Below are 12,861 nucleotides of genomic sequence, written 5' to 3'. Positions count from 1 at the left end.
TAGAGTGCCATAGTGCCACTTCTAATATCGGAAACATGTAAACTCGCCGAGGTTGAGGTAACTTGGCCGTTAATAGCATAGTACATAATGTAGTAACTGTAGTTTGTTTAACCCTGTAGCTATCGCCGTACTGAACAGACTCTATTAGTTCCAGGTGAATGGATATTAACACGGTCTGTGAACAGGAGTAGTAAGAACTATGCTAACTTATAACAATATATACACTAGTGTTTACGGCTCGTGAATACTATAAGTTTATTATGATAATGATTCAATTTACGTTTTCTGATTTACAACTGATCTTAATGTAGCATAACAAAGCTTCAATGTAAATATTATCAAAAATAACAAAATTTCAATGATTGGTTTATATCATATATATTTATATGTACGCACGCGTGACTCGGCTCTAACGTAAACGGTGTTGTATTTAGCTATAGTATACTAAACATCCTTAATGACAAGCTCATTCCACAGAATTTGTAAATGTTTTTTTAGAACAAAAAGGATTTGAAATGCAAAATCAAGAAAAATGTGAAAAAATTGATAGATAAAAATAATTTTATGAAAAAAAGAAGAAAAAAACAGCAACATTTGTTTCTCTACTCGCTGTCGGTGTATGACATTATACACACAACGTACATGTTTAACGTAGGGCATTGACATGCGTCAATATCTGTCTCGCACGTGTCCTTACTAACACAGTAATATACTACAGCGCGTCATGTCGCGGCTTATCAACTGTTGCTGTATGAAATATTAAAGTGTGAGGACGACACAAATAGCTCTCTGTACAAGAAACTAATTTACAAATTGTTCAATTATTCATCGTGTTCAATACCACTCGAGTGAAAACAACTAAATGACACGTTTCTGTTACAATACTGGTGGTACGTACAGTAAAATGTGTCTCGATTCTGACCCCGTTCAGAAAACCTTGTCCTGTTCGTAGATTTGAATCCGGGGAACGCAAAATTGTGGACAAGCAAGAGTGTTTCGAGTGGTGACAAAACAAGTTACAACGACAAGTCTGTTGAGCGTTTGTTTTATGTGATCATATACATGTTACAAGTCAAACGTTCTTTAGAATGAGTCATTAAGAATTCCCATTGTATTCACAGCTCCTGTACATCATAACATTTAACCGAATTTGTTATGCACAGTCACTAGACAATAATTTGCATATAATTGGCTGACGACCGACCACAAATGTGCATGGCGATGGTTTGACAGACACAGACTGTGTCACACATATTGTACCTTGCCTATCCCGGCACTTTCTTATATGTATATGACAATGGTAATTGTCGTTTAATAGTAAGTACGAATGATATACGTACATACCTATCTATACACTAGAGATATATATACCTACACCGTGTTTGTCAACGAGAGCTAACGAACACGTCTAACGGGACACCGGTCAATATTACTTATATCGAGGTTATATCTTGCATCAGTTCGATTAGACAAGATTTAATGATTGGGGTCGGACGTCAGACAGAATGTCAGAATACTCAGTTCATGTATCCATAGGAACTTTGCACGGATTTCCCACCCACGGTCCATATATATTGTATGTATTGTAGATACCCGTATTTTAGAAGAAAAAAAACACACACACATATATATAGAGATAGTGGATTGGAAATCCGTGCCCCTGTGTATGTCACAGCAGTGATTTATGAAGGAATAATAACAGACGAATTCTACTGCGGAAAGTATTTACTAACGTTTGTTTCACCTTAACCCTTTAACTTGCAATTGGCTGACCTCGATTGACTCAGTTTGACCTTTCCATCCCCTTTCTGACATGGCTTGACTCAGTTTGAATCTGTTTGACATTGGCAGACTAAGTTTGACCTTTCTATACCCTATTTGACCTTGTTTGACCCTGTTTGGCCTTTGATGTGTTTTATGCTTAACATATAAGGAATCCATCGATTCATCGATCAGACAATAATTTATGAATACAGTTTTTAAACAAGTTGTAAAATATCAAATTTTTAAACCGGTTTCTTATACATAATCTATATACATTACAAACTCTCGTCTATCTACATATTCAGCTACCATGTCCCATGTCCCCGTATACATTACACTACAACAAAGTCGCCCTTTATGGTCACGTGGTCATTCACCCACAAAGAGTCCCATTGACGTACTATATATCTAAGTATTACCTATATGTAATGATCATATAGCCTATATAGCTATCTTAGCTGTAAAAACAGACATAACTGGTAACTTGTATACGTGCTCGGCATATAAAGCATATGATGTCGACAAAAATCCTACTGCGAGCAACCTCGTACAAATTTACGGTAGGTAGTGAAAAAAAATGTTTAAAACTCAACCAAGTTAAAACTGTATCCATAAGTAGTTGTTATATATACACTGTCACTGTGTGTCTAAATTAACAATTCAACATAACAAGTTCAATCATCATGTGCGTACTTCAATTAAAAATTATGCATAATTTTTAAGATTTGTATCTTTGTAATTATAAGCAGACGACAGGTATAATACATTAAACAACTGTAATGCCATAGGAACACTTCAGACACACACATCGGCGTCCAATCTGGGGACAGATAGTCGATAGTATGGTTGATCCGAGTATTTGATCCTTTATACCCTATTCTCGGCCCCATCGGCTGTCAAGAAATCGTTCATATTTTGAAAATCTATTATGTCTGTTCTCCATATACACTATGTTCTTTGAACCCTTGATTACGTGTCATCTTGAGGTCGTCATCTTGCAGATGGTTTGAGATTTGCGTGGAAACTATTCCAAATATCAGTGTAATTTACGTGTATATAGTACATGTTTCCTCTAACCTACACTAAACATCATCTCAACTCGTTATCTTTAAAAGATTACCAATCGAAGCACCAATAAATATATTTCATTTGCATAGTTAAATGCTCCATATTTCTCGACTGGTTAACAAAACAACCCAGGCGTGAGATTCAATAGCATCCGTGTTATTTACCGACAAACTCGTCCACACTTACCATCGGTAATGTGCCAGAACGTTGGTTAGATCACAGATTCTTCTCATGCAGAGTTTTATGAATTTTAATAAGGCGTGAATTCTCGATGTACATTAGGGAATATTTTCCTCATGGTATACTTGTTATGTCAGGCCATGACTTCACCTCTGTAAATACGTAGTATAGTCTACAAACGTCATTAGGACTCCAGACGTCTGGTAATTCCAATTAACGAATAAAATCATTTATACGAAGCATATTACCCGATTCGTAAAATCGTGCATTTACCCGTATACAATCAACCTGTTTAGGTATGACAGATGATGGAACTGTATCTAATGACTGAAATATCACAGCAAATCGAGTAATCCGAATTCGGATTTTAAAATTTAAAATATTTCTGAGGAAACTATTCTTCAAGATACCCACCACGCGAAATCCACGTTCATTCATTTACATACAATTCGATCGAGACTTTTATGATTTAGGTGCATGTATACCATCAATGGTGATGTTAATCTTTAATGCTTTTAAGGCGGATGCAGTGCAAATCTTCCTTAACATTGTATATTGTTGACAAATAAATATCCCAACCCATACTACATGTATCTAACAGTATTTGTGCAATGAAATAATTGACCATCAGCAGGATAACATGGTTAATAAAATCGTTCATACGCCATGTTTCTCCCGTCAAGATCTAGCAAGCCGAATACAGTTACCCTGGTGTAGACAGACAGGTTCTCTCGCGCACAGGTACACTTCATGGCGACTTGAACGTGTATTGCTGAGGAATTGTGTTCGTGAATGAGGTGTAGGTTTACTCTTCATGAATCTATTTTGTACGACTGTGACCTTTCTGAACTCTACAAAGAGATATTTCTTATAGATCGCAGCATTGCATGCTGGGAAATAACTTCCGGTTGGCAAAGCATGACTCCCAGTTTACGACCTTGGTCCGTAAAAACACATAACTAACAATTGATGCGTTTTCCAAATATGTCAAATTCTTCGTTTTAAGTAAAAAGTGCGTAAGTGACACGTTCTCGTAAGAAAGAGTAATGTTACCTACAAGTCGTCGTGTCTCGACGACATATGTCAGTTACCAAATAATACACCCAGATATACCCAGATACATGTGTCAATGTACTTACATACGAAAGTAATTAGCATACTTGTCTATATGTGTTACGTAATGAAGTATACAATGCAGGTGGTTACTTCCGCTCAGCCATACACAGCATGTCCTTCTGATAGACAATAAGATCACGGATATTCTCGGATCCCTGTGGTAGACACTAAGACCTCGGGGATTCTCGGGTCCCTGTGATAGACACTAAGATCACGGAGATTCTCGGGTCCCTGTGATAGACACCAAGATCTCGGGGATTCTCGGGTCCCTGTGATAGACACTAAGATCACGGAGATTCTCGGGTCCCTGTGATAGACACCAAGATCTCGGGGATTCTCGGGTCCCTGTGGTAGACACTAAGATCACGGGGATTCTCGGGTCTCTGTGATAGACACTTAGATCACGGGGATTATCGGGTCCCTGTGATAGACACTTAGATCACGGGGATTCTCGGGTCTCTGTGATAGACACTAAGATCACGGGGATTCTCGGGTCCCTGTGGTAGACACTAAAATCTCGGGGATTCTCGGGTCCCTGTGAAAGACACTAAGATTACGGGGATTCTCGGTTCTCTGTGATAGACACTTAGATCACGGGGATTATCGGGTCCCTGTGATAGACACTTAGATCACGGGGATTCTCGGGTCTCTGTGATAGACACTAAGATCACGGGGATTCTCGGGTCCCTGTGGTAGACACTAAAATCTCGGGGATTCTCGGGTCCTTGTGATAGACACTAAGATCACGGGGATTCTCGGGTCCCTGTGGTAGACACTAAGATCTCGGGGATTCTCGGGTACCTGTGATAGACACTAAGATCTCGGGGATTCTCGGGTCCCTGTGATAGACACTAAGATCTCGGGGGTTCTTGGGTCCCTGTGGTAGACACTAAAATCTCGGGGATTCTCGGGTCCCTGTGGTAGACACTAAAATCTCGGGGATTCTCGGGTCCCTGTGGTAGACACTAAAATCTCGGGGATCCTCGGGTCCCTGTGGTAGACACTAAGATCACGGGGATTCTCGGGTCCCTGTGATAGACACTAAAATCTCGGGAATTCTCGGGTCCCTGTGGTAGACACTAAAATCTCGGGGATTCTCGGGTCCCTGTGATAGACACTAAGATCTCGGGGATTCTCGGGTCCCTGTGGTAGACACTAAAATCTCGGGGATCCTCGGGTCCCTGTGATTTAGAAGTTATAGTTACTTATATATTTACGTGTATATAATATTTAGACGTTTTTCGTGATGAAATTACACAGGAACTAAAAAAAAATACGATTTTGCCAGTACTCCTAACAGACGCCTTCGCAAATCGTGGACTGGCCGATTGCAAGAATTTAGACTGTTCGTAATCATTAAAACATGCATCTGATATTTTAACATTTAAAAAATAAGATTTTATTGTCGACACAGGAAAAGGCTTAACTCGGTATACGTTTATCATTTCGGAATGGATAACAGAATAACTATATTTAAATAAATGTGTGATGTTCTTGATAACACTGTGAGATAACAGCTAGTCTCATTTCTGTGATTCATACTGAAACTCTCTAGACATCGAAACAGTAATGGAACTTAGAGCGGCCATTACATTTTAGCTAAAGCCAGTTACGTAATCATTCCGTGATCCGTACATGTATATAGCAACAGATATATAAAGATGTAGTTATAATGGCCACAAATTGGTTTACTGTTACAATGTCGGGGAAATTTTCTAGACAGTACCCGGTTCATGTAAATAATTGAACAGGTCAGACTTTTGGAGGTGATACCCGTCCATAAAAAACGACCGGCTTCCATTGATCTGTTTTGATTGGTGAAGCCCGATAGAATGGCGGGTCAATTGTCGATACTGTAAAATGTTTTTGGTGCTGTTATTGGCATGAGGACGGATATATGCAACGAACAATATACTGATAGTCAAAGATAGCATGAAAATGAAGATAAACTACCACTATATGTGATCTAAGGAAAATCTTCAAATCTTCCTGTACAGAGAGGACATCTATACCGAGACACAAATCTTCCTATATTGACAGGACATCTATACCGAGACACAAATCTTCCTATATTGACAGGATATCTATACCGAGACACAAATCTTCCTGTACAGAGAGGATATCTATACCGAGACACAAATCTTCCTGTACAGAGAGGATATCTATACCGAGACACAAATCTTCCTATATTGACAGGATATCTATACCGAGACACAAATCTTCCTGTACAGAGAGGATATCTATACCGAGACACAAATCTTCCTGTACAGAGAGGATATCTATACCGAGACACAAATCTTCCTATATTGACAGGATATCTATACCGAGACACAAATCTTCCTGTACAGAGAGGATATCTATACCGAGACACAAATCTTCCTGTACAGAGAGGATATCTATACCGAGACACAAATCTTCCTGTACAGAGAGGATATCTATACCGAGACACAAATCTTCCTGTACAGAGAGGATATCTATACCGAGACACAAATCTTCCTGTACAGAGAGGATATCTAAACTGAGACACAAATCTTCCTGTACAGAGAGGATATCTATACCGAGACACAAATCTTCCTGTACAGAGAGGATATCTAAACTGAGACACAAATCTTCCTGTGTAAAGAGGACATCTATACTGAGACACAAATCTTCCTGTATAGAGAGGACATCTATACCGAGACACAAATCTTCCTGTATAGAGAGGATATCTATACCGAGACACAAATCTTCCTGTACAGAGAGGATATCTATACCGACACAAATCTTCCTGTGTAGAGAGGATATCTATACTGAGACACAAATCTTCCTGTACAGAGAGAATATCTATACCGAGACACAAATCTTCCTGTACAGAGAGGATATCTATACCGACACAAATCTTCCTGTATAAAGAGGATATCTATACCGAGACACAAATCTTCCTGTACAGAGAGGATATCTATACCGAGACACAAATCTTCCTGTACAGAGAGGATATCCACACCGAGACACAAATCTTCCTGTACAGAGAGGATATCTATACCGAGACACAAATCTTCCTGTACAGAGAGGATATCTAAACTGAGACACAAATCTTCCTGTACAGAGAGGATATCTATACCGAGACACAAATCTTCTTGTATAGAGAGGATATCTATACCGACACAAATCTTCCTGTATAGAGAGGATATATTAATCGAGAAGCAAAACCCTTGCATTTCTGAAATATATTTTAACTGACGTGGAATCTCACTTCCAAAACCAACAACACATAATCTACTCGAGACCAACAATGGTCTAGTGTCTACTCGTTATGGTTCACGATGTCCGCTCTATTCAAATCATTAACTTACTGAGTCCTTATATGGCCCGCTTCCCGCGCGCGCTGTAGGTAGATTGTATTTTGACCATGCGTTAGAGGTCAAGTGTCGCCATTCGGCGAAAGGTCAATCTTACGTCAAAAACAAATTATATGAAATAGCTAAGCGTATGACTGCTTTGTCAGTGATTAATACATGGGCTATTCTTTCATTATATGAAATGAGAATACAGGCCTGTTTCCAATTAGTGTATACATATCGCCTTGTGTGATCTATCAATAGCTCGGTCTGTTTCAGTTAAATCGTTCATGTATACATGTACTCATAGATAAACAATTGATTTCCGGAAGCTTGTGAGTATATGTATGTGGACGAGGACTTAGTCACACCCACCAGTAATGTCGGGTGTACTGTTGTGCTCGAGTACCTACCGATGCACAAACAGTCCACATAAACAGGTTTTGCTTGAATAATTATAATATCTGTTCTGACAAAGATGCTCCATAAAGGCGTGTAAGATGTTTGATTTATCTCTTCAGGTGTTTATAAAACGTTTTTAAATGCATATTTATTTTAAGTAGTTCCTTACATCATTGAGTAAATGATAATTCTAACTGGTGTAGAGTGTTGTGGGCAATTAGTTAGTGTATGCACGCAGCTAATACATACTATTAATATATTCTATTATGTTTAGATGAAAATAAGAATCATATACACGACGAATTAATGTTGTTTCCTCGATCGATATCCAATACGTTCATACAAACAACGAGCGTTTATACCTCCCTGTAAAAGTTGTATTTCATTAGAAATTATGGCTATCTAAGTCTTTATCAAATATAGAGATTTATATAGTCCTTAAGCCGGGGAAAGAATCTTTAATGACATTTTCACTATATTTCATTCCATACACGGGGTAAGGATCCTTAATCAAACCTAATGACTTTATGTAATGAATATGGTCATTATCTGGCTGTCACGATAAAATCTTGAGTATTTTTGGGAGAACCGTTGAAAGTGTATACTGTAGGTACATATAAGTCCACAGCCGGTAAATTATGTGAAAATAGCAGCAAATGACTTTTGTGGAAACAAAATATGTTTGTTATGTGAAGTTGTTTGTATAATATATTCTAAGGGAGAAGCGACGTGACTTGACATTTTAAATATTGCAATAATAAAAAATTATCTGGACGAATGCATGTTAAAATTCCCTTTGCCTGTCATGAATAAATTTGTTTTATTCAATGTTAATCTCGACAAACCTGTTTGTAGAATTGTGTACAATGATTCATAATGCACTTCCGGTAGACCAGGCGAGAAACCGGAAGTGACGAATTTGAACTGAATTGCATTCATTCATATGCAACAAGAAATATCTCCATTCAAAGTTATCAATAAATGTAGATAACATGGCTGAACTTGGACAAGTAATGTGTTAATCAGGCTGGTCAGTGTGTTGTTAGTTATTTTCCTCGGTGTAGAGTGACACCAAATCTTACAAACTAACGTGTTTGCAATTATATCGAAACCCTTTTAACATTTTTCTTTGAATTTTCTTTTTCTCCAGGTTATCTTTAATAAACATCCTTAATATATGATCAATATAATTTATATAAATATACTCAAGAAGCGCGGGAATTTTTCCTCCTATAGCCTATATACCGGATGTTTACGACAGCCAGTACGGACCGGTATCACATCTACCATAGGACTTAAGTACTCTACAACACCTCAATATTTACACAACTCATTGAATATACAAATACAGATTTTAATCCCCACACAAACAACGTTTTGCTGATTTATTTAAAGGATGGCCTGACCTCAGACTTCTACATAAATGGTTATCGCACGTACATTCTCGTACAAGAAATCGCACGTGCTGTTAAATATGACCTCATTCACAGTTCAATATGATAGATTGCTATGCATGTAGAACTTCCAATGTCTATTTGGACGGTTGTTATATCTTACTATCACATGACACCGTTATCACGGAAAGCTCACAACTGGTAGGAATCAAACATAAGGAAAAAAGAACGGTTTTGTGCGAAATAAAATCTTGAGCATTTTGTTGTTTTTATTCCGTTTTTGCTTTGGTCAGCAGCAGGATATCAACTTACATCGTACATTGGCGATTGTTTTGTGGAAAGTGTTCGAAATAACTGTACCAAACCTCCCGCCTCTATACCAAACCTCCCGCCTCTATACCAAACCTCCCGCCTCTATACTTAGTAATTATCTATAACATTGTTCGTCTTTGAGCGATATTGTTTGTTTTTCCACTCGACCTTTCCGATGTGACATGCACATGTGTGTATATATTTAAAGACAGCTGTAGGTCCTGTGTCTACGTCCAAATCCATTCTTCGAGCCGTCTGATTTGTATACAGACCTTGAATTCAATGAATGGAACCGGCAATGGGTCAAATTTCGTCCTAGGTCATCGAGTATTGTTACTGAATGGGGACTTCAAACTGTGTGTATAAATATCCTGGGGCGCAAGTTCCTCAATCTTACACCGCTATACGAGAAATCTACGATATAATTAGGTGACGTCATAATTCTCGACGGGGCGTAATGTCCCACGATGACGCGACTAAGATTAATCTGTATTGAGAGTACTCAAGTTATCTAGATTTGAGGATATGTGTACGGTTGTCCTGTACCAGAACATGTGTGTCTATCAGGTTTTTTTTATTATTATTATGGAGTAGGGCCCCACGCCATTCACGTGAGTTCTCAGAAAAGATATTTTTGGCATAAACAATGAAACCACAGCATGAGGTCTCGTGACAACGTCATTCTCTGTAATTCATGAAATATGTTTTCAATGTTTGCAATAAAACGTCTGCTACCAATACAGCTCTTATAAATGTTTGTAACCTATGTACTTGCATAGTTATAATCCTCCTAATGAACTAATTACCTAAAAATCCGAGAGATTTTTTACTGACGATAAAAACTATTAAATAATTATTAATGACCTTGTCTTAGACCTTCTGCGGTGTCATGCGGGGAAACTGCCAATCAAAATAGTCTCACATAAAACCTCATTATAGCGACCATCTGTCTATAACGACAAAACATGATAAAAAATACACTTACTTGATTTACAACTTAATCCGTCACAATTACATGTTGAGTTCGAATCTCCGCTAATACACAAACAATCCCCACATTTATTTGTTGTTTCACAAATTTCCGGAACTCCGTAATATTGCCCGGCTCTTGGTTCTGCAACTGCACGAACCAAAGAACATGAACAATTTCCGTAAATCACATTTCGGAATGAACTTCTGAGATTTTTCACAAACATAACAGAAGGAAGAGCGAGATTCCTCAGGTTGGTTTTGAAGTGATGTTGTGGCATTCCTCCGAAATAAACTGCACTATTATTTTGGATGTCTCCGAAATTAAAATCCGAACCATAGGAAAGTCTTGTCTGGGTGAGATCGGTCTCGTCGTCAATGGTGATACTCGTCTCCATCCTCTTTCTCTGGACAAATACTTTGTGCCATTTGTTGTCAGCTAGATTTTCTCCAATAAGAAACTCCACACTTCCGTCACGACCATCGACGATATTAAGACGCATTCGTAAGACTCCATCAACTAAGACGAGTTCAAAGAAGTCATACGTCCCGGAATCATCTGTGTACATCAGAAGACCATTCGCTTCCTCAGTTTTGAAATCGAATCTAATTGAAGCATTTGTACAAGCATTCCATATAGGGTATTTTGCGTAAGAGCCTGTCCTTCCGTCCAGCGTAATTCCATTTGTATTTTGAAAGTATAATAAACAAACAAAGAACATAAAGAGTAACTTTGTATAGTTGGTACAGACACGTAGACTAGGGGGCCCCATGTCTGTGATGGGTACAGCCGTGGGCTACTGTCCGGTCCTCCTGGTGTAACACTTCTGTGTCTCAGTCCTTTACTGCATGGTATATCTAATGTGGTCACTCCACACCTACCCAACAATGGTCCGCCGAACACCACAGGGGACTTATTTCTGTGGGGTAGTCGCACATGTGGTAGAACCCACTAACACCGGTGTAGGTATATCTCGTGTGTACCCTCTGCACTGTGAAGTGTTAATATTCCTCGGCTTCCACGGCGCTCCGAGCGTTTTGTTGGTCTCCTGCACATATATACATGTACGGGAATTCACCGGGTCTATTTCTGAATCTAGCTATACATCCCACAGCTTAAACATTGTGCGGAAATGTCAAAGTAAGCCGATAAGCCTTTACTGTAGGGAGGAGTCCTTTCTCCTCTCGATGTTCCAGACGCTTACTGAAAAATCCCAGGTAATGCTTGCTACTGTGTAAACTTTAACTCAAGGACGACGAAATTACATGTTTAGCGGTTCCTCCCGTGGAAATACACGTTGTTTAAAGTCCAACCCCCGCGAATCGTCAGCTTTTAGTACATACCTCCAAACTTAGACCAAATACACGGACACAACACACCTGACAAAACGATCAAACGCGAGTTACCTGTGATTTTTAAAACTTTAAGGATAGGTTAGAAGCCCTACCTATGATTAATCACGTCACTTTCAGTTCATACTGCCCACAGCCGTTCCACACCGATGTACTCGACTAACGATTACAAACTTATTATCAACCATTTTATATGCATAGTATATAAACGGCAGGTCTAGCATATAGCATGCAGCACCTTGTTTTCGGGACAGGTTTGAACCGCTATAGAATTAAAGGTTCGGTGGGGCTATGATAACGTCGTGATTGTTGGAGCGACTCCAGTTGTTAACATACAGCCGAATAGGGGACAAGCCACGCGCGGGCGTACTACTTATATTTTGTAATTTTGACATAAATAATGATGAATCCGGTATATAATTTAATCTCAGTTAAACATAAATCATATATTGGAATCGTCATCCCTTTTTATTTTTTTCTAAAATCATAGAATTCTCATTTTTACCAGTATTCAAATTTCGTATCAATAATAATATTTTCCTAATTGTATTTCTATTCGGTAAATAAGTTAATTTTCACTTCACCTGTTTTGCCTACACACAGAAGCGTAGGTGTTAAATTTTACCTGGATTTTGTCATATGGAGATGGGAATGTTTATGAACACCGCAAGCTACGAGATAAAAATCTCATTTCGTCATTTTCAGCACCGCACATACCATTACTTGCGCACGTCGAAATGGGCTTAAAAACTGAATGGATTTTAAAACCCGTATCTGACAGGAGGAGTACAAACGACTATATTATTTATAAAAGCTACCTTCCTTTCGTTATCTTTAGCGGAAGCTGAAATGAGTCTAAAATATTTACTTGAAACAGATTAAGATTTTGTCGTATCATTTAAATGAACTATATTTATTTTACCTCAATTATGAAATAAGTTATGTTGAATTATGAACGCGTTGGCCTGAAAGGAAGCACTATGTGT

The 12,861-nt window shown here is 38.5% G+C and overlaps 1 protein-coding gene across 5 annotated transcripts in view; it reads right to left on the bottom strand.

Moving 5' to 3' along the window:
* The window catches only part of LOC117317710, a 104,988-nt gene extending 93,412 nt beyond the window's left edge, over nt 1-11,576 (bottom strand). For 3 of the 5 annotated variants that reach the window (XM_033872597.1, XM_033872598.1, XM_033872600.1), the window contains exon 1: nt 10,539-11,576. In XM_033872597.1, coding sequence (XP_033728488.1) covers nt 10,539-11,295 — 757 coding nt within the window. In that variant the 5' untranslated portion in view covers nt 11,296-11,576. The remainder of the gene's footprint in view (nt 1-10,538) is intronic. The other 2 variants (XM_033872601.1, XM_033872599.1) reach the window with 2 other exon arrangements.
* Between the last annotated feature and the right edge of the window lie 1,285 nt (nt 11,577-12,861).

The sequence above is a fragment of the Pecten maximus genome, chromosome 19, assembly GCF_902652985.1.
Source record: "Pecten maximus chromosome 19, xPecMax1.1, whole genome shotgun sequence".
Taxonomy (NCBI): Eukaryota; Metazoa; Mollusca; class Bivalvia; order Pectinida; family Pectinidae; genus Pecten; species Pecten maximus.
The sequence above is the reverse complement of the archived record's forward strand: the minus strand, read 5'-3'. Positions and strand labels throughout refer to the sequence as shown.